Below are 22,865 nucleotides of genomic sequence, written 5' to 3' on the forward strand. Positions count from 1 at the left end.
ACCCCGTGCATGGCGCCTAAACGCAGCAAAGCACCCAGAAAAAAAAAAACCCACGGCTTGCGTGAGATTGCTTCCCAGTTCACAAGAAACCTGCCAAAACGTCAGTTCTTTGCTCGAACCACCTGCTGTTTCTGAGAAGCCCACCCGGGCCGGGCGCTGTGATGGGTATCACAGGGCCGGGGGAAGCCAGGCCTGGAACCGAAACGCCCTGCCCGCCGCCCGCCTTGGTCCTTCCCTGAGGCTCCTTCGTCCTCTGGCGAGCTCTGCGCGGGAAGCGGCAAACCGGCCGCCTCCTCCCCGGGCCACGGCCGCCGGCTGAGGCGAACCCAGGCAGCACAGCCCGGTTCGGGGTCTCTCCTGAGCCTTTCCAGGCAGTTTTTGGGTGCTGCCCGTCTGACAGCTCAGCCAAGGGGCTGCAGGCCGCGGCAGGGCCCCCGGGGCAGCCCGGAGCGAACCGCTGCCAGCCCAGCCTGCGGCCCCGCTTATATAAAACCGGTTTTTTTTTTTCCCTCAGGCCGAGCCTCCAGCGTTCCCTCTCCCCGCAGAGCCGGGGAAGGCAGCGCCCGCCGCCGCCCTGCGCCTGCTGTCCCACAAAAAGTTCCCTCCGAACTTTTAATACTTTTTTTTTTTTCTTTTAATAAAAGCTTTCCCTCCCCTGCTTTTTTCCTCAAGAAAAGCCCCGGCGTGCCCCGGCAGTCCCCACCCCTCAGGTACCCGCGGGGCGGCCAGGCCGAAGCGGTAGCGAAGCTACGGTACCTCCTGCGTCCCGGGGCTGCCAGGGTCCCTCCGGCCGCGCCGCCGCCGCCGCCGCCTCCGCCTCCTCCTCCGGCGCCGGCCGCCCGCCCGCCGGGCTGTGAGGCGCGGGAGGCGGAGGGAGGGAGGAAGGAAAGGGAGCGGGGCAGCGGCGCGGCGCCTCCTCCGCCAGCGGGCCCCGCCGGCCCGCGCAGGGCCCGCCCGGCTCCTGGCGGGGCCTGGCCGCGGTGAGGGGCTGCGGCTGGGCGGGGGCGGTGAGGGTAGGAGGCCGCGGGCCTGGCAGGGCCCGTCGGCTGCCTCCCGAGGGCAGCCCGCTCCCGCCGCCCGCCACCGTGACCTGGGCACGGAGCCCGGCCCGCTGAGGGGGACATGGAGGGGAGCGGTGAGGGAGGGCACAGGGCAGCCCCTCTCCTGGGCTCCTTCCCCAGCCGGAACCCACATACCCATCATCAGCAACAAGTGTCTGCTGCTCCCCAGACAGTCCCTACGCGAGATTCTGGCTCTTTGTCATTATGTTTTGGGGTGTTTTTTTTAGGAAAAAAAAGACTGCAGGAGTTGCGGTGGCTGAAGCAGGACCCTCTCAGCTGCAGCAGGTTGCCTGGATGGCTTCACCCTCACAACCAGCTGCCACGTAGCGCCCGGACCCCAGCACCAACAGCACCGCTACCCACCTCCTCTCTGCGTCGCTTCTCAACAGAGGCCAGGCCTCACCCGTAACAGAGTTGATCCAAGATTTCTTTCTTTGAAAGTTGCTGCTTCACGTGTTCACAGCGTGAGTTTGCCCCTTGCTGGAAAAGAGAAGCACGGTTGGCCCCTTTCTTCCCAAGGTCTTTGTTAGACATGCTGCACTGCCACTGCCACGGTGGTTACACATGCCTTTTCCCCATCACAAACCCATTCATCTCCAGGTACCAGGAACCTCGAACAAGCTTGGTACTGCTTTGTTTTCCCCACCCATTGGGTCTAGTATAAGAGAAGACCATTTCTGCATGCCTTTTGTTTTGTTATTCATGATGATTCTGTGTATTACATAGGGTTTTTTTCCTTCCCTGGCCCATACCAAGAAATGAGCATCCCAAGGTCGCTTGAGGATGGAAAAAGCCATAGCCATTCACTGAATGGCTGCTGCAGCCCGAGATTTGCCTAGGGTGTTTCTTTGATGTGATTATGGAGACACGGAGAAGAGGGGTCTTCACACCTCTCTTCAGGTCCCCAATAATCTGCTTTTAGCTGCAGCCGCAGTAGTGTTACCTGTTCAGCACCCTTTCCAGCTCCTACCCAGCCTGCTGGCTTCTATGCCTCAGTCTGGCTCTTATCCAGACCTGTCTTACAGCTTTTTTTAGAACAATTGTATAAAAACTGAAATAATTAAAATAGCTTTTTTTTTCCCATTGATAGAGACCTCCCCTCGCAGGAATTTGTCCACGTGTTCAAGCTAATTTATTTTTTTCTTTTTTCCCCCCCAAATCTCATCTCACTCTTGCTGGCTTCTGTCTCCATTGATTCTGTCACTCACAGTAATTCCTTTGTATCTGCAGCCTTTCCCCTTCTAAATTCTCAAAGCTCCTGAGTGATGCTGTTAGCAAGTGGCAAATTCAAGGAGTTTGGCTTGGCCTGCGTAGGGAGATGACAGGTATTTCTCACACACATATTGGATGGGAAGAGAGTTAAAAGACAGGGGTATTGGTATGTTCACAGATTCCCAGTTGGTATGTTCTTGCTCTCTTATCTGCATTGCAGACGAGGGAAATAAGGCAGGGATGGGAACACATTTAGCAGAGTCATATTAGTGATGGATGTGTCTCAAAGGGGTTTAGGAAGCAGCCAGACCAAGGCAGGGAGCCTCATCTGGCAGCATGGTCTACAATCCCTTCAAATTCTCCATTTTGAGGCTCACCTCAGAAGGCAAAAAGGATCCATCCTCCTTTGAACTGGAAGAAGCTGTGCTTGCTCCTGCCAGCTGCAGCTCCGCTCTCCTTCCCCCTCCACTTACTGTAAATGGCACAGTTTATAACAGTGATTGCTTAAAGGCTAAGCTAACACACTCTCCAGCTTTTATGTGTAGAGCACTGACCACACTTCAGCACTTTTAAAAAACAGACTATTCTTCACAAACTGCAGAAATGAATCCAAGTTCATATTCCCTCGCAGTCCCCCAGCGGGATGCTGGATCCCCAGATACACGCACGCAAACCCGCACTCCGCGTTCAGTTCTGCCACGTGTGAAAGGTACCTCAAACTTACGTCGTCTCTTGTGAGCCCAGTGCACGTTTCCGCTCGAGGACTACCGCTGGGTCACTCGATCGGGGGGAACAGACACAATGCTGTTGGAGGAAGAGCCCCCTGTAACTACAGCAATACAGGGCTGTTTTGTTTTAGAAGCATGAAACCGTAACCCTTTCCAGTGTGCACTTTTATTGACACAATGGGCCAAATTCAGAGTGAAATAAAAAACAGCAACAGGAGGATTGAGTTGAGTGGAAGCTGCTTGCTGAGGGAAGGGGTCTTAACACGTGCATTAGAGGGGCTGGAATTATCTTAAGGCACTAATCAGTGTAAATAAAAAAGCATTCAAACTACTCCTCTGTTAAAATGAGTAAAGTCAATAGAAGTTTCCTGCTCCCCCACCTTCCTTTCTGAGCAATATCACTATTTAGAAACCATTTCACAAAGTTAAACATTTATTAGGAACAAGAACTATTACAAAAAGATACCCATAGTCTAAATATATACATGAGGTTTAAACATAGCATTTTCATGTACCTTTAGCTATAAAAATACATTAGATTAACTGTATCCTAATTTATAAATATAGTTCTTTTTTTTTTAAAAAAAAAAAAGTAGTATTTCATATGAAAGCCTTACTGTGCAATGAAGGAATATATACCCTCTAAGGGGTTATTTTAAAGTTAGTGTCTAGTGTTATATAACTTAGAAAATTCAGTGTGTAGAGTCAAACCCTGATTTATACAATAAGAGATATACTGACTTTTTAAAAACTTGATAAGGGGAAAAAAAAAAAAGAGGTGAAAGATATATCATACATATAAAGCCAGAATACTAAGATCTTAAGAATTTCAGATTATTTCAGTTGCAACCACTGTTTATCAAGAATTAATACAAAGATACATCAAGATATCCAGCCTTTTACTCTTTGCCTTACGTCCCTACTGTCTGCAGCCCTAGAAAGCCATCAAGTAGGCAAAAGTAAAATGTTTGTCTGAGAAGACGTTAGCACTCTAAGTGTTTTACAAAAAGAGAAACTTATTTACAAGGTTCCCATTTGGCCTTTCAATGGGGAAAGGAGGACATTTTCTTCACTGGACGGGGAGATTTACCTGTCTCACACCTGTGGGAGCCCCCTGGGTATACACAACTGTTGGAGGTATGTCATTTAAGAAGTTAAGCAGTGTCGAAGTGCAATTTCAGCGTTCACTAACTAATAAGGAAGTTTAGGCTCATGCAAACTTTTTCCTTACTTATTGCCACCCACCTTCCTTCCCCCTCCTAAAAAAGGTCAGCTCATGCAATAGAACTTGTTACTGACTGGGTATATCTCTGAGCAAAGGACAGTACCGGTTCAAACCTTGCTTGCATCAGAGAATAGAGGTTAGACCTGCATTTCTGCTTCGAGCCCTGACATCTGGAAAACTCCAGATCTGTTGATACGCCATAAGGAACCTCTATCAGTTTGTTCCCAGCGAGATCAGTTAAACTTTCTAACGAGCTGACACCACTAACTCTTGCATACTTACAGCTCCTGCGGACATGGAACCTCCCGTATGTTTGCCGGTGGTTCTCCAGTACAGAATCGGGAGAAGGAGGAGGGAAAGTAGCGAACACAGGAACTGAAGACAGCACGTGGCCTGTCATTAATCTCATAGTAATGTCTGGGCATGCAAATAAGTTACTGCAGGAGATAGTAAGGCATGAACTTGGTGTGACAGCCACGACATGGATGCTATTCATGTATGTGCACGCTTGTACAACTGTCAGCAAGAGACGACTCGAGGCAGTTAATTCCTCAGTGAAGGATCAGCTACTCTGTGCTTGCCACAAGACGACAGCACTCACGAGGACAATTACTGCAAAGCTGCTGACACATTTAAGTCCAGCCGTACCTTATCCCATGGTAACTGGTTTGTACACTCACATCTTTAGCACTCAGTGCGTGCTTGGGAGCACCTGCCTTTTCATACTGCACTTCCAGAAATTTATTTTAAGCTACATTCATACGGGATAAAGAAGCAGTGAGAAGAGCTTAAGTTTTACTCTCATAATAATAGCTCTGGCTCAAAAAATGAAGAAATGTTCACATAGCCTGAAAGTTACAGAGAAAGAGAGAGCAGGACAGCTTCTTGCAGCTCTTCTGCTCCCTCTCCCAGATCAGAAGGACTGGTGCGGGATGTTTTGTGTGGGATATCTACCATGCTACATGCTTAGCACTCAACTCTGTGTCGTCACGGTAAGTACAGTGCAAAATCCTCTTGTGAAAAGTGCTATAGTGAAGATTGAAGACAAAATTTTGACTCATTTGGAGCCAGAAGTGTTAGCAAGTCAGTGACTTGCCTTTGCAGCATGCGTAATGTGTGCATGCCAAAACTTCAGGTTCAAAGGACACTTTAAAGTCTAGCTCTGTTGGGTGAAATACTAGCCCCAAAGGAGTGCTCCAGGAAACTCCCATAAATCTCATTCAGGGCTAGAATATCACCAATATGGAGAACGCATGCACCTTTAGAGAGACCAAGATAGCTAAAGAGCTAATTACTTTACAGATCCTTCCATGAAAGCTTGCATTCCCATCCCAAACTCCAGCTGCAGTCTTCACACAAACTCCACCAACTTCAGCCAAGTTGTATTAGCCCTACCACCCAATCCATTTATGCCAACTGAAACCCACGTGCCTCTGAAGGTGTTCAACGCTCCATGCTAGCGGTACCAGAAGTCTCTCTAACGTGCCACTGATGTCCACGTCCTTCAGGGGTACAGTCTGAGACCAGATGTCCTGCAAACACTGTGACTGACCAGCATTTTAGTCACAGGTAGCAGGCAGATGCAGAGCCAGGGACTTGTACAGTACAAGCGTGTGCTGTGCCGCCAGTAGGGTCAGTTAAATCCGTTTTCAGAGAGCCAGTTGACAAAATAGAGTCCAGTAGATTCAGTGTTTCTAGAGGAATAAAGTTAGGTGTTTCCACTTTCCTTCCTACCCCTCCCCTCCCCCTCGCTCTGAACACGTCCCCCATGTGTCACATTCAGAGTGTCAGCATTTTAGGCCTTCTGTTTTCATGGGCTCTTCTGGGAGAGTTTAATGGTGACTGTTTTCACTTCGGTATATTCTGCCAAAGCATATTCACCGCTGGAAAAGAAGAGAGAGGAGGGAAAGGGACAAACAATTGTAGCAGGTTAATACGCACTTCCTTAAGATAAGAGATTTCTACACAAGTATGTTTTAGGCACTGACCGACAGCTGCTGTAGATGACATCAGGCCATTAAAACCAGATCTAAACTAACTTACACCAGCTACCAATTTGGCCCACAGCTTCTAAGAATCAGTAAGTACATGCACATAAGTACACACAACGGGACCCCCTTGCAAAAGAAACATGGAATGCTTCTGGTCACAGTAACCCACAAGGTGACACCTTGTGACTCTCTGCCTAGTGAAAACTGAGTACTCTTGTGAGAACTCAGAAGAAACATCCCCATAAACACAGTTATCAGTGCTTAGACAGTAACTAAAGTTACTTTTTCACTGAAAGTAAGCTGCTATCTACAAGGTACCATATAATCAAAAGGGCACAGTTGCTCCAGAAACTCATACTGATGACAGACCCCACCACTGCATTACATCTTGGTTGGTGGACACTGGCTCTATTCCCATGCCTTGCCCAAGGGATAAAGCCCTGACATCCTTTAGTTAGCCAGGGAGTCAGGCAAAATAAACCATAAGGTCTCAATATATGTGCCTCGTTTGAGGATTCATTCATTTGCTGTGCTTAGCAAGTGAGGCATCTGAATGTCTCAGAGCAGCAGATGCGCCAGAACAGCTACTGGAGATGGTTCCTGGAAGTAAATCTGGCTTATGGAAGAAAAGGTGCAGTAGATTCCTCTGAAGAGTCTACTGAATGGTGTAATAAAACCTGCCCCTCTCCTATACAAGAAGAAAATTAAGATTTAAGTAAATTTCTCAGCTCTAACTCTAACTTACAGAGTGACCTTGGTTTAAAAATGTCTGCATTTGTAACTAATTAGAGCTGGAATATCTGGTAGCCATGCTGCAACAAGTCAGGCTGGCGAAGAGAGACAGGGGGTCCTTCTGTAATTTAGTAGCAAGCTTGGAGGTGGGAGGTAGAATGATTTTGGAGATCATTCCTTGTTGTTCTAGCTCCAACATTAAAAAGTCAGAGGTATGAAGAGGTCCAACTAGGAGCAATGATACAGTAGTCAAGGGAAGCCTAGATAGCACCGGATAAAGATGGAGGAGGTTTGGTGTGGATACCAGTGTCCCCAGCCAAGGTGCCATACTTCTCCCTTGATCTAAAAATCTAACTAGGAAGGAAAAATCCTTGCAAGTGGAATTGACTGGGGTTATTAAGAGCTTATAAAGCAGATGAAGGTACACCTGAAGGCACCGCTCACGTTCTCGCATCTGTGCTTTACATCCATGCTGTACTGGCTTAGCACCTCCCTGTGCACCATATTGTGAATCTGATAGTTTAAAAGCAAATTCACCATCCACAAACAAAACATTGAGCAAAACTTACAGTTCTCTGCCGTTGCCTGACATTTTAAAGCCACCGAAAGGAGCTTGTGCGTAGAGCGCATTGTAACAGTTGATCCTGCAATAAAAACATCCATTGCAAAAAGACAATTCAATACCAAGGAGAAGCAAGATATGACAACAATAACAATACAAAAAAGGCTGAAATGTCAGTTTTCGCTTTATACAGTTCATGCACTTGAGAAATCAGTTTTTAGCAATAAAGTCTTATTTTGCTACAGAAACAGAAGACATTTGAGTGGTACTCAGTCTGACCCACATCCCATTTCATAGTCTCTAATGGCTAAGACATTCACGCTTGAGCTGGAATTTATGCTGTGTTCAGAGCTGTGCTTAAAATAATCAGTCCAACATAGTCCCTAGTTTAATGCAGCACTTTCTGAAATGAACATGTTGACTCAGGAAGCTGTCTAAACACTCACAAGCAGGCCCCACCATCCACTTCCATGTATAGAAAAAAGTTGGACTGCATTAGACAATTGTGTCGCAGTAAAACGAAAATGCTAGCGCCATTTCTATAGACAAGAGGTGGGAAAAGCTAACGCAGAAACTTCCTCAGCATCTCAGTAAGGTCTCTCTGAAGAGACACAGTATGGCTTGGCGCTGAAGGACTGCCTCTTCATATATGTACAGCACATGTATCCTTCAAAGCCCAACATCCCATTTTTATGTAAATATTACTCAGAGGCAGAGTCTTCTGGCATCAACTCTTGAAATCAATTCTCTGTATGCATCAAAATCAGACACCAGATCAAATTCCTATCCTTAGTGGGGAAAAAAAAAAAAAATCAGGATTCCATCTTTAAAACCATTCTAATAGAAAATAAGAAATTTTGTAGGCAAAAATAGCCAATTAGCTTTCTGACAGTGGTGTGATGCCATCTATTGTCCATACTGGTTTGTGCAGCTAAGACCCCATCTGATGCTACCTAAAGATCGTAGGAGCTGCTTTTGTCTACATAAAGGATTTTGAAAGGCATAGCATCTGGTGGAACGTACTACAGTCCCTGTATTTTCAGATTTTTCCAGATGAAGAGCTACATCGATTGAACAAGCAGACAGTCTATTACTGACCAGACTGTCTGGTCCTTACCACCTTATTTTGATGAATGGATCTTGCTTCTGAGCAGAATATCAAGAATTAAACAGACTACATCTTACTTCCAGCACTTACACATTACTCCAAATCATACATCCCTCTCCCCTCCCAGGAAAGAAAATCCCAGCCCACACTCTGGTCCCACACTGCTTACCAGACAGTTCCCGATTGCAGTGCAGAAGCTAGCGTTAGTGCTCTGTCCAGATTCTTTGTGAACACTGCGGCTGTAAGTCCGTACTCAGTACTGTTGGCTCTTCTTATGACCTCTTCTATACTCTTGAACTTCATAATTGGCTGAACTGGCCCAAAAATCTGCACATATCAATTTAACATTAGTACAAGAAAGCCTTTGCTAATGATGGTAATTTTGAAGTAATCAGGATCAGATGCTTTGTTTGGATACTCTATTTAAAACGTTATATCCTAGCCTTTTAGAAGTCACTGATAGAGTCTGCTAAAAACTACTCATTAAACTGACTTCAAAGGAAGAACAGTGATGTGCCATAGTAGTTAATATATGCTGAGATCAACAACTAATGGATCATCTGTAACAGTCAAAATAAGCAGAGTTAGATCTGGACGAGTTTCAAATGATTCATCCTTACTCCATTTACAACTCTCCTTTTGAAGTCAGAAGTTGAATATACTCAAGAAGTAATTAATATATTTCAAGCATTGCAACTTTTCTGCCTTGGTTTTCACTTTGATTGTGTCATTGTATGCACTTTATTTGCATGCAGTGCATTTGCCACGTATGTGTGTGACCACAAATTTGGCTTCCCCTATTGCCAGTATGAAGACTGCCAGCATACACAATACTTCCCAATTTCTGGGATGGAGTCTCTCAAGTACAGTATCAAAGGTGGGGCCTTTTTCCGGCCTGCATGGTCTTGCAGTGCAATAAATCCCCACTGAAGGTGAGATACTCTCACTTGTCCCACCTTGCTGGCCAGGCTGAGCAGTTTGCCTGGCCTTTAGGCTCATACAAGTGTTTCTAAATTTCTTTGCTTTGGGAGATCTAGGTACTTCACTGGAGCCTTGATCTCAGGCAAAGGATGAACGTGCATTTGCCACAAAACTGCAAATGAATGAAAATGGATAAGCTTCATCAATCATTACTTGGGGTTTGGAGTCTGTTCATTAAAAAAAGGCCTGTCATGGGATTTTCAGCTCTTATTCTCTCTATTTTTAGAATGTAACTCATGCCTAGACTGACTGATATCTTTCCCAGGTTCCTTAGAGATTCTGTGGCAGATCTTAGACATCTAAACATTTTGCCAGGAGTGAACAGTAAGCAGCCCCATAAAAAGCAGTAGGCTAAACTATAAAGTACAAGTGCCAGTTAGACTTTGGCAACTACTTATTTTCCATTGGGGAACATAATGAAAAGTAGATTAACTTGTATTTCAAAGGAATATCACAGGATCTAATCACATGCAGCTTATTCAATTTTTCTTCATATGAATAATGAAAGCCAGAGCATTAGATCTGCACTTTGCTGGCTTCGACCATGTTTTCATATAGGAAAAAAATGGTCAGCCTCAGGGGATTTCACCATGAGAACGGAATCTGGGATTATTTCAGATGCTAAGGCAGTAGCCTTAGCACTGAGTTCTTCAGTGGCAGTTAGCAGGGTCACTCCTTCCTTCCTCACCAGCTTCAGGTCCCAGAGTTCTGGTCCCACCTTTCTGTATTAAAGCAACTCCTTTTTTACAAAGTAGTGCAGCAAGAACACACATTGTCCTGTCCTCTGTCACTTTGAATCAGCATGCACCACAGCTGAGCAATCTGAAATCTGCTCAGTAGGAGGCACATAAGAGCACGCAGCATGCACAACCATCCGGCAGCGCAGAGTGGGAGAGCTTAGCTCCGTCTTCAGAAAACCTTCAAAATTCAGGGCAAAGAATACGTAGAATTGCTCCAGCCACAGTTTCAGTTATCTTTATTCAGTTATTTATATTTTAAACCAAGGATTCAGACAAAACCCCCTTCATCACCACTATTTCTTATTCAGAAGCAGCATTTATAGCAGCTATATGTAGGAAAGGCATGTGCCTGCATTTGGCATTATATCAGATTCTCCTGAAATGAGACCCGAAAGCTTTAGGGTAGTATTATCTATTGTTTTTATCTGGGTTTGTTATGGTCCAGTGAGTACACTCACAGGGCTACTTCCCTTTTGGAAAACCAAACAAAATGAGGGAAAGCAGCACGGCATTAGAAAGGGCTGGCAAACAGACAACCATTAATTGCACAAAAATTGCTGCTAAAACATTTTGACAGGTTTTTTTTGCCTGTTCTGCTCTCTTCCTTCTCCTCTCACAGTTCTGCTCTCCACACATGCACACCAACCTGAAGCTCACCTTGCAGATTCTTCATTAGTAGAATGGATTTCAGCATTAGGCAGTTGTTAGGAGACAAGTAAGGGAAATTTCCATTCTCCTCTCAGGTTTTCACTTCAAACCACGACCACACCTCTTTTATTTCCCATTTAAAGTAGTAAGTGCATATAAAGGTTCAGGTGACTCGTACTGTACCTCTTCTTTGGCGATACGCATGTTGTCAGTGACCTCTGAAAACACAGTGGGTTTTATAAACAGGCCTCTGTCTTCAATGGCAAGACCTCCACACTCCAGCTTAGCCCCTTCTTTCTTCCCACTTTCTATCAGCTCCAGGATTTTATCAAACTGGTTTTGGTCAATCTGTCAGACAAAAAAAAAAAGAAAAGAAATAGAGAGCAGCACCTTTATTATCACTGTTTCAGAGACTGGAGTCATGGTACGTGGCCCAGGGGCACACCTGCAGGCACTGTCAAACCAGGTACGTTCACATCTCACTCTGGGATGTGGCAGTCAGGCAATAAGCAGGCTGAAAGACAGGGCATGGGCACAGCCCTGAGCCACAGAAACCAGAAGGTGAATTTACACGTGATAGTTTAATCTGATCCAATAGTTTGCTGCCACATGGAAGGGATCTCCTAATTTCCCTTCCTCCGCACCCTGAATATGCACTCCCATGGTTCACCTCGCTCCAGCTCTGAGACTTACTGACCTTCTCCATGCACTGATGTGGCTCAGGAGCACTATGAGAACGGCTTTAGATGGGTTTTGCTGGGCTAGCAACCTCCGTCAGCTCAGCGAGGGATCTGACCAGCCACAGAATCCATGCAAGGGAGGGAGAATCGGGGTATATGAGCTATTAAGTTGACTTTTCTGTAATGTACAGCTTCACCACAGCTGTCTGTCCCCAGCTGGAAGAACCCAGTGAGCTCTGCACTCGTCTCTTTCCATACATGCATGCTATACAAACAGCCTCGATAAGCCCTAATAGTGGGGTGACTTCAGAACGACTACTGCGCAGAAGCCATACTTTTAAAACAGAATGACCCTTCACAAATCTTAGAGACTAGTACCATCCCACCAATTTGTGGTTCTCTGGACTGGGAGCCATACCCTCACTTTTAACCACCAACCTTGTCTAACTCCTCCCCACCCACATCTAAATAAGCAGTGATCTCAAGTGGTGACTACTGTTGTGTTACCAGCCTTTAAATGAGGGGTTTCAGCAGAGGTGGGGAAGGTCCAGTCCGGTTACAGGACACTGAAGTGGCACAGCTGTGCAGCCCTGCACCAGGCCTTGGAGGAGACACCACGTACTCCACAAGCACAGAGGGTCATGTACCGGGAAGAGGTGCAGAAGCCCACAGCACTTCTGATCAGTACCAATCCTTCTTTTGTGCTCATGCACGGCTATGTACTGCAGGTACTGTCAGGTTTCAACAAACAGATGTGGCTATGCACGTGCTGCATAATTAAGCGATGAAACACCTCATCACAGCACGCTGCAGATGATAAAAGATTTACTGAGATTTTTTTTAAAATAGTAAATTTAACAAAAATCTTGACAAGCTCATTGAGGTGATTAAGTAAAGACTCCACTCACTGGTTCAAGGTGCCATGGCAGCCTGGGAGGTTATTCTGAATGCCACGTATCTCCAGATGCTTGTACTGGTTCAATACCCCTCCCTAGGCATCTGTTTTTATTTCAGCAGGGCCAGTTGCCAGTTGGGACTGTTTACATGGAGCGTTCCACACTCGACTCCTCCAGATTACAGACTATATCCTGTCCCTAGTTAATCCTGGCCACACGCAATCCAAGTCTGCATGCTTTTAGACAAATATCAAAGCTTCAGGAGGGTGTCCTTGGGGTACTTCTGGTACACGGCGAAAACAGAGAACAGCACATCTCCTGCCACACAGATGTGCATATCACATGTGCTGTGGACAGCTTGTACTAACTGCTCATGTTCTCTCATGTGTTAAGGTGCTACCCAAGAAAACATTCAATACATGCTACTGCACAAGGAAATGTGTGCCCTCACGTAGTGTTACATAGTAAGTTTGGCAGGTGTCATACATATTGTCTATTTGTCTTGTTGCTTAGTTGCCAAATGTAAATAATTTGAAAAGATCTGCAAGTGCTTTCCATCCTGGCATGTCTGTGATCCAGACCAATCCAGTTCATCCACTTCACATCACAGAAAACAAAACAAGGATATTTATACAGCTGTAACTTGTTGCAAGGCAAACTATAGTTAGATGAAAAGACACTGGGGAAAGAAAACATTTGTAAAAATGACATGCAAGGGTGGAACTGTTTGTCATTGTAACTAGAGCTTGTAAGGCTTGTTTAAATTCTGTCCACTACTTCACTATTATTTATGGTTCAAGCATTGACTTCTATTAAAAACACATGATCTGCTAGAGCAAATTCTACTATTTGTCCATCTAATTCAAAAGAGAGGAAGGCTTCTAAGGATCACTGCAACACTGAAAATCTGAGAACCCTCAAATCTTCATATCTTGCTTCATTTAAGTCAAGACTGCAAGGAGCATTTGTAATCCTACAGAATAACTCCACAACTCGGTCCAACTGACTGTTGGACACGTACTCTTTCTACTTACATATTTTACTTTCACGCTTTAATCCTAAAGTACACAAATGTCTACAGGCTAAGGAAAATATTCACCATCTTAAAAATCAAACAATAGGTTTTGGGCTGAAAAACTTCTGGCTAGCAAGTGCCACAAGGGAGCATTAGTGCTTATTTCCTTCTTGTAAACCAGGCCTTACAGTCCACAAATCCCAGTATTTGGGATTCTACAGTAACAAAACTAGTCTTTTTCTAATCTAATCCCTGTTCTAGTCCACCAGGACGTTAGCCTCATCTAAGCAGCGTGCTGTTCACAATTGTATAATGCTCTGGTTAACCAGTTTGCCATCTGTGCAGATTTACTTTATTACTTCCTATGATACAGCTTACAGGAATCCAAAGTTTAAAAATGCCCTTGCTCTGCATTTGAGGTTGGCACTCCACTCAAACAGTCCTCATCACCCCTCAGGTTTCTTGTGGTGCCCTTTGAATTCCAGCCAGCCAACACAGTCAGACACATGTGAGTTTTGGAGAAGTCTCATCAGAAGCATGCCTCATTTCTGTTTACATTTAATCCTGTCTAAATTTGACCTGATTTTGATCAGAGCAGTGCAGTTTGTATCAGCATAACCCAATACTGCAGCTGACGCAGTAATTTCCGCACACCCATGCCAGTGCACAGTAATCCGTACCAGGGAACTGACCTGAGTCAAACCTTTCTTCCTTACTTCCAAAAAGGCTGGATTAGACCTGAATCAGCCAGTTCCCCAATCTAGTTTATAAGTGCAGTGCAATATAGGAACAAACAGCTGCAGAGAGAACCACTTTTCCAGGACTAGTGTACATCAACTTTAAGTTCTTGTGGAACAGTACTGTCTGTCACCCCATGCTGTCCTACACCAGGTTGTCTCAGCACCTACCTAGAGCACTATGCTCAGCCATGGTGTGGCTTGGTTTTTTGGAGCACTAGCTCAAAGTCTGGACTGCAGAGGCTCTATTTTAGACTTTATGAACTCTCTGTAAGTTGTTGGTCTTGTTGTCTAGCTAACAAGCACTTGGAGCTGATGTAGGACCAAAAAGATCACGGGCTGCAACCACTGTCAGCGTAAAGGCTAGCTCCAACTCCTTCTCACTGTTGGCTTCTAAGCCAGTGGTCATCGCAGAATGGGGTCTACCCAGCAGCACGTGGCCATTTTTGTAACGCTGTTGTGTACGTTCACCCTCACCCACACAGGAGAATGAAAGCAACAACCTGGATATGAAGTAACTGAGGCCTGACAGGGAGAGATTAAGAAGAGGAGGAAGAAAGATTATTTTTCCTGGTGATTCTTCCCTTACCCATCTGTTCAAGATAGAAAAAAAAACCCTCACAGCAGAACAGGTTACTTCAGGAACAGAGGTAAAATTTGATCTGGAAGCTTCAAATTTGAACAGTAACTTGTGGGCAGGTGTGAATCTTTGCTACTTTTGGAGGTATTTTTAAGCCCTTGTGACACTGCATCATTTCTCTCTTCTGCTTGAATTTCTGTGTGTTGCATCTTACAGCATAGGCTCCAGAGAGTGAGCAACCATAGCTGCAGAGGAAGTGGTTGTTCCTTTGCACTGGCAGCCACATGAAAGTTCAGGGATTAACAGTTTCCTCCTACTCTCTCAATACCTTCCCATCTTGGGCTTGACAGCTGCACGCAGAGAACTTCAGGTGTGTGCCCAGGTGTGCTATCTCTCCTAGCTACAAGTGTAACGGGTAAGGCAGAAAAGGAAGAGGACATCTGCCCAGAGGCTGCTATTCTGACTTACTGTTAACCTTAATTATAGCTCTGTCTGCAAAGACTCTACCTTTAGCCACAGCACCCACACCAGAACTTGGTGCTCTGCCATAGTGCTCACTGAGAAGTGCTCTGACAGCCCAGCAAGAGCTGGGAGCATGGATGAACTGAAATAAGCAGCCCAGTTCTACATATTCTGCTCACTGCAGAGTGTGTCACTCTTTAAAACCTCACAACCGTTCCCTCTGATTTCAGGGCAGTTCTCATGAAGTCAGTGGTCTCTGTCAAAGCAGCCAGGTGAACATGGTCCTGATAGGACAAACTATAAATGCAGCTCACTTACCGCTGGATAAGGTTTAGGATGATATTGTACTAAAACAAACAAACAAACCAACCTGAAAAGCTGAGAGCCCTTAACAGAAGGTAAGAGCAGTTTGAGGGTCAGCTCATGTCTGCTGAAGCAAGTTCCAACATAGGATTATTTTCCCAAGACGCCTGAGCAGTTTGAAATCTCTTTCTAGGCAAGTTACAGGGATAGATGCAGCCCCAGCATGAACACGGGATGGGCATCATCTTATTCCCCATGCATGAGGACATGCAATGAGGTTTTGCCATGCATGGATCATGTGTAAGTGGGCCTGGATCCAGATGTCCCCACAGCCATCTCTTCTCTGAGGGATCCTATACAGCATCAAGAAAAAAAACCTCACAGTGGAGTACTGAGAACAGGAGGCCTAGGCTACAGATTTCTGGGATTCCTCCTTTATTTTTGGTAGCAAACAGTGGCCCTGTTAGAAGATCTGACCCAAGAATCATCTTCCTCCAGAGCTCTCCACCACAGCTCAGATTTCTTCAGAAGGAAAGACTAAAAGGAAGGCTCTGGAAGCATTGATGAGGCTGGTCATGACAGCAGCTTGGCATGGTTCTTCCTCCTAATTCAAACTTCTCCAAAGGATCGGAAAGGAGGGAAAGGAGGAGAGGGAAAGCGAGGACTCAGGAGTCCCTGGGCTCTTACTACTTGTCATCAACAACACAGCCAAGTCGCTGAATGGCCGTTTCTGCAGCTGCACTCTTCTGTGCATTGCTATTGCTCGCTGCAACATGCTTTGTATTACTGTACCAGGGAGACAGCTCCTTCCATAAGGCTGGATAAGAAGTGAATTAAATACATTTGTGTTTAAAAAAAAATTACAACATAACATTTCAACAGTTGTGATTAATTGGTATTTAAAAATAGAGAGAAAAATAAAGCCATGATACATTACTCACCCCTCAGCGCTTCTGCTGGGACCATATTCACAAGGATAATATTTACACAAGGAAAATTAAACAAAAACACACCAAAAACCAAACAACAACTGTTCTCAGGCACACAGTTACCTGGGGCCCCTGTTCAGTTCTGGCATCAAAGGGGTCTCCAACGAGTCGCTTCTTGGCATACTCCACGCTGCGCTTGACAAATTCCGGATATATCTGCTCCTCCACAAACACTCGCGAGGCAGCCGTGCAGCACTGCCCTTGATTGAAGAACACGCCTTGATGGGCACATTCCACCGCCAAGTCCACTGCAACACAGCCCAGGAGGGAAAAGCGTTACCACATGCACGGTTTCAACCTTCCAGTGTTTCCAGACTTGTTTTTTTTCCTCTCTCTTTTGAAAGCCTCCTTAAAAAATGCTGACAATGGTCCACACCCATTGAAGGCACTCACAAGGCCTCATACTGCCCCCAAACCAGATCCCTCATTATTTCCACCCCTCTTCCTGCCTTTTGTCTTAAGGTCTCGTCTGCCATAGCCACTGATACTTTCTTCCACAAGGACTCACTGAGGCAGCAACCAGTTTTTCTGCTGTGGGAATTCAGGTGTGGATTCCTAGATGCCATGCATTGGCTCCTGAAGCCTACTATCAGCAGTGATCGTTTAAAGAGCAGCGTGCCCTTCTGTTGTACAGCCAGCTCAGACCAGGTCCTTGCAATACTCACTGTTAGCAGACGGCAGAAAAACCTCTGCTCAGCTGTGCAGGAGAGAGGAGAACATTTTCCCCAAGCCAAACGGGATTTTCCAACTACTTTGGTGGTCACAGGTTACAGATATCTCCTAGTGCGACTCACTAATGCAACAAAGTCACAACAGAACATGTGAAATGAGTCCTGCAGACCTCCAGGATAGAGGTGAGGGCTGGATTAGATCAGGTCCTACAAAACTCTTGTCACAGAAATGTCTGCAGAGGGGCTGCATTTTAGAAAACTTTTCCCCACTGCTCAGCTCCAGCCCTGCAGTACTGCCAACCAAAATGAAGACACCACAACAGCAGAAATGCACAAACGCAAGATTCATCTGCAACTGCAGCCGTCCCCAGGGAAAGCAACATAATAATGGTCTGCTCATTTGCCACAGGCATGGTCCCTATGCTGGGCAAGGGCTCCAGCAAAGCAGAACTGATCCTGCTCTTGGACAAAGGCTTCCTCCAGCATTTGGGGTGGATGTGGTGGCAAACACCAGCCCTGCTAGCTGCCAGAGGACAGCAGAGGCACACACAAGCACCACGCTCATCACATCTCAGAGCAAATAAACACAGCAGCCCATACTTACAGTCTGCATCTGCACACACAATGCAGGGGTTTTTCCCTCCAAGCTCTAATGTCACCCTTTTGAGGTTGCTTTTAGAAGCAGCTTCCTTGATCAGTTTTCCAACCTGTAGCATTGAGACACAAAGAGGACAGGAGCTGTTTCCCCTAGAAGTCTTAACTCAGCATGTCAGGGGCGATGCTAACACAGGTAGAAGAGCCTGGTGGGTGGCTGAAGCAGGTAGAAGTCAGGGATAACATTCTTAAACTATTTGAGTTTCCTACTGCTGTGATGTGTTGGGTCAAAACCAGCCCCAGAATTAATGTCTGGTTTAGGCAGATCTGAAAGGGTGGGCTATGTGAGAGCGCTACCGGAACTGTATCCTGAAGTTATCTGCTACCCAGAGCTGCAGAACAAGGCATTTCCCACCCAGTGCAAGCTAATGAGCAACACTAGCCATCAATGGGCCTCCAAGGTTTGAGTTTTACTTTTAAAAACAGGGAAATCAGCTTCTTAGAGTCCGTCTTGCCAAGGCAGTAAGAACTCACTGTTCCTATCTGTTACCACTGCCATGCCAGAAAGTCATGTCAACATTTTGACATGTAGGAGAAAACTCCTTCTTTCTAACAGTTTAGCCTGAGCTGCTCCACACACAAGAATAGCTGAGATGTTCCTTCCAAGGCAGGATCTGAGGATGTCAACAGACAAATTCCATCTAGCTCTGCTGTGGCACTTGCTGCCCAGGAACCTGCTCTGACCATCTGGTGGAATTTATTTGGCCACCCTCTCCTGAAGGGAAGGATTTACTCTGCTTCCAGGATTTAATCAAAGTAATGTCAAACTAAGGGTTTCTTTCCTCATAAAAAAAATGTTTTATATCAAATGTTTTCCCCAAATTCTGACTGACTGTACTATTTCTTTTTTATACTGGTAACACCAAAACAGCAATTTCTTTTTCTATTTAAAAAAAACGGAATTCCTCACAAGAGCATAAATCAAGCACCAGAATCATTTAGCAATCTAATTTTGCTAGAAACAGTATGAGTTAAAACTGAGTTATTTGGGAGCTTCAATTTTTAAGGCAGGTTATTTTTTAAGTGTGACCTTATAGTTGAATTTCCTCATTTTGTAACTGGTTTTCTTGTATTTTAGCTTTGCACAGGTCAATTTTAATTTCTGCCTAAAAATATTCGTGCCCTGGAGTGGAGCAGTAAGCAAGGAAAGCATGGGGCAGCTGGCTGGCAGCTACAGATCTGCATTTCTCAGGGTTTGCCTAACTCGAGCAAGACTCCTGAACCAGTTTCCCATGCAGATTATCTCTAGTCACTCAGCAGCCTAGTCCTAGAGACAGGAGAAATAAGTGATGCATCCTCCTGCAGATACACATAGCTTCACAAGAGGCATTACTACAAGCTAGCTGGCCAAAGAGGAGTAAGTTAATAAACTAACAGAAAGCAAGAAATCTAGATGGGAAAATTCTCATGGAGTTTAAGATCAGTATTTCTAGGCAGGCGCTGAGCCCAAGCTGGGTCTTAAAAACTAAGTCAGAATGTATTTTGAATTAGCTTCACTTCCTGGCTCACAAACAGTAGCATTATGCTGCAAATACTGCAGAGATGCAGCTGAACTCACAGATGGGTGTGGGGGGAAGAAAACACTTCTAAATTACACATGCATTAGCAAAGAATCTGTCTCCCTCGGTATTTCCTGCACACCCATGGATTAGAAAGACAACCACGGCGTCTATAGGAATTTTTTTTGCCTACAGGCTCCAGCAGCTGAGATTTTCTTTCTGCCTCTAATCCACTGGATACTCCTTTTTCATTAAAAACCCAAACAGACCCATGTGGGCTGGATGAGTCTATAAGCTCTATTGTTTTCACACAGCCAGCATCTAATCTGGGCTAAAAGTTTCTGATCTAGGATTTGGAGAGAAGCATGTATCTGGGTAAACTCCTAGATTAGACCAACTATCAGGAGGGTAAAAGCTCACTGTGAACTTTTACTTTATTGCGTTCGTGTTTGTTCCCATGATCCCTATACAGAAACAGAGGCTTAACACACCTTCTCCTATGGGATAAGGGAAGCGGTTAGCATGTACACGAAGCCACTAGATGGTACTGTTGTTAAATGCAGCAGCTTTGGAGTGTTTCGGGAGTCACCTTTACCCACCAAGGATACCATTCAAGGTAATTTGTCATCATTATGCAATTAGATTACACTTTGCAGTTGTGGAGACAGACATAAGAATAGATGAATTCAGCAAATGCTCAGCGAGAAGAATGTTACTCAAGGAAATAAAAGACAAGAAACTATATTGGGGACAAACTTTTTAGCAGGGCCTGTAGCGATAGGACAAGGGGTAAGGGTTTTAAACTAAAAGAGGGTAGATTTAGACAAGACATAAGGAAGAATTTTTTTATGATGAGGGTGGTGGAACACTGTCCCAGGTTGCCCAGAGAGGTGGTGGATGCACCATCCCTGGAAACATTCCAGGCCAGGTTGGACGGGGCTCTGAGCAACCTGATCTGGTTGGAGATGTCCCTGCTCCTTGCACGAGAGTTGGACTGGATGGGCTTTAAAGGTCCCTTCCAACCCAAACCACTCTATGATTCTATGATATTTCCCTCAACTGCACCCATCGGTGTCAGCATTTCCATTCTTTGGGCACTGCCGCTCTTCAGGGGGTGCATATATATTGCAAGAAAAATCTAGAGCAGTGAGTGGAAAAACATTCACATTTCTAAGGAAGTTTGAGAATTTGCAGCAGTGATTACTGGAGATAAATCTGTTCGCATGCCACAGCTGTGTTCAATTCTGTGGACTAGGCCCAGCCATGCACTCCTTTCCCCCATGTAGGCACAGAAGAGGACGGCTGCAGGTATCTGATAGTGCAGGTATTGCTTCCACTCCTCTCCTAAGCAAGGCAGCCATAGCTGTTTACAGGAAAAAATTGAATAGAAGGTGCTTTACCATGCAGGTCTCAAAAGAAGCTCAAATGTTAATCCCATCCACGTCAGAGGAAGCCTTGGGCACAGGGCCATGTTTTTACTTAAGTCCTAGTTCCTCAGAAGTAACTAAAGCCGAGGAAGAATTGTTCAGGGCTCTGACTGACATGTTTTCCAGTTGCACATGCTTGCAGGGCAGGACTGGCAGGCAAACTTGCCCAGAAGCTCCATCAGGTCAATGACACGATGTTAAATCACTGCCAGCCTCTCCTCTAGACTGCCTTACCTTATGTCAGAGCATCTACTACATACAGTTCTTACAGAAATGTGGTGGTTTGGCAAAACCCAGCTTAGAGATGTGGGATTATCACAAGCACAAGGACTTGAATTAGATAAATCCCAAACTCTGAGAAACCCTGTCACATGGAGCGTGACAAAAAATGGTATCGGCAATACAGAAATCATCGACATTTAATTGGTCCAGTCTTATGTTGATAGCGGTTTTAGAAGAGAACGCAAAGAGGAACAGCAGGTGTTTTATGAGAAATCCATCACCTACCTTTGTGGATCCAGTAAAAGCAATTTTATCGATGCTGTGATGGTTAGAAATAGCAGCTCCGGCTGTGGGGCCGTAGCCTGGCACAATGTTCACCACACCTGGAGGGAAACCCACCTAAAACAGAGGTTAAATACAGCTCTGTAAAGAGAGATTTTGAGTGCTGCGGAGCTGATCTGCACTCCTGAGAGCTGCAGCTCAGTTCTCAGGAAGCTTGAATTAGTTGCACTATATTCCTTGCAATTAAAAATTGCAAGTTGCAGGCAAGGACCTCATACAGAAACATTGCTGTTTTCCAGTCTTTCCAGTAACATGGCTGCGTGCTACCAGCTGGAGTAGATGTGGGTGAAAGTAACAGCCATGCTTAGGGAATGCCAAGTTTCAGTAAGAATTCTTGGAGGAGTCCCAGTTTCAAGTCAGAAGAGAGTGAGTCTTTTGGCCAAGCTTGGCTCCCAGCTACTGCCGTGCAGCTGGAGCCAAGGGGTAACTGAATGAAAGTTTGTTTTGAACAAAGGTTGACATTTGTGGTTCTTCAGGGGCCAAAGGGATTAAGAAGTCAGTAAAACCTCACTAGATGATGGGGCTAATAAAGCAGGAATACAAGAGCAGATGGTAACAGACTTATGCCAGTTTCCACCACATTTACAACCTAGATTAGCCAACTAGTAATTCTGCCAAAAGAGACAAATCGCAAAACTTTAGGTGAAATTCTAATGTGAGGAGAAGTGCAGGACTTACTGGTCTGTTTTTACTTCCTGAAACAAGAGTTTCAAGGATTATGCTCTTCTAGGCCTGCCCTCCCCTACTACTGATTGCACAAGGTTGTTTTCGCTGTGTTTTGTAACAACGAAATTGCAGGATATTAAGCGTTCACTTCTCTTCATGTGGCTTTTTAATATAAAAATCTCAATAAATGCAGTTTTTCCTTCCTAACACAGAAGAAATGGAAGTAATTGCTCATGCACTACCTTGCAAAAAATTATCAGGGTAAGGTTTTTTTAATTTTTAATTTTTTTTTTCATAAATCAGAAGGGCAGTCTGATTTCTTCTATGGATTGGACAACAATAAAAGTGAGTTTAACAGAATTTGCATCTTGGCTAATGAGTTTTCAGGAAAATACTGCACGTCAAACTCTGCAAGTAATGATGTTTGGAGTCAGCAGCAAAGCCACAAGGAAGCAAAAAAATTGGTTCGGGTCACCCTGAGCCAAAAAGTTCTGTTTTTCAGCAAAAATAAAAGCCAAAATATTTTGGTCAACCCCAAATTATTTCATTGAACCTAATACATAGCTTTGCTTGTGTGTTAACATCTTCTGCATCCTTTTAAAGATTTAAAAAAAAAAAACAACTTAGTCTTCTGAAAAAACTGTAAAGAATTTAGCTAATTTTGGGTGGAGAAAGAAGCATCTTCAAGTAAAATTATTCTGCTCTAATTACATTCTCGCCTTGAAGGACAACTG

General features: G+C 45.0%; 2 protein-coding genes across 2 annotated transcripts in view; both read right to left on the reverse strand.

Annotated features, from left to right (window-relative positions):
* LRRK1 (leucine rich repeat kinase 1) overlaps nucleotides 1-821 on the reverse strand; it is an 80,852-nt gene extending 80,031 nt beyond the window's left edge. Inside the window, exon 1 of the mRNA XM_086757471.1 lies at nucleotides 757-821. The gene's annotated coding sequence lies outside the window, so the exon portion shown is untranslated. The remainder of the gene's footprint in view (nucleotides 1-756) is intronic.
* A 2,327-nt stretch (nucleotides 822-3,148) lies between these two features.
* The window catches only part of ALDH1A3 (aldehyde dehydrogenase 1 family member A3), a 37,056-nt gene continuing 17,339 nt past the window's right edge, over nucleotides 3,149-22,865 (reverse strand). The window contains exons 7-13 of the mRNA XM_086757499.1: nucleotides 21,409-21,522; nucleotides 17,926-18,028; nucleotides 16,714-16,898; nucleotides 11,172-11,336; nucleotides 8,789-8,946; nucleotides 7,519-7,593; nucleotides 3,149-6,109 (exon numbers count right to left, since the gene is read on the reverse strand). Coding sequence (XP_086613625.1) covers nucleotides 6,037-6,109; nucleotides 7,519-7,593; nucleotides 8,789-8,946; nucleotides 11,172-11,336; nucleotides 16,714-16,898; nucleotides 17,926-18,028; nucleotides 21,409-21,522 — 873 coding nt within the window. The 3' untranslated portion in view covers nucleotides 3,149-6,036. The remainder of the gene's footprint in view (nucleotides 6,110-7,518; nucleotides 7,594-8,788; nucleotides 8,947-11,171; nucleotides 11,337-16,713; nucleotides 16,899-17,925; nucleotides 18,029-21,408; nucleotides 21,523-22,865) is intronic.

This window comes from Chlamydotis macqueenii, chromosome 12, assembly GCF_036417535.1.
Source record: "Chlamydotis macqueenii isolate bChlMac1 chromosome 12, bChlMac1.mat, whole genome shotgun sequence".
NCBI lineage: Eukaryota > Metazoa > Chordata > Aves > Otidiformes > Otididae > Chlamydotis > Chlamydotis macqueenii.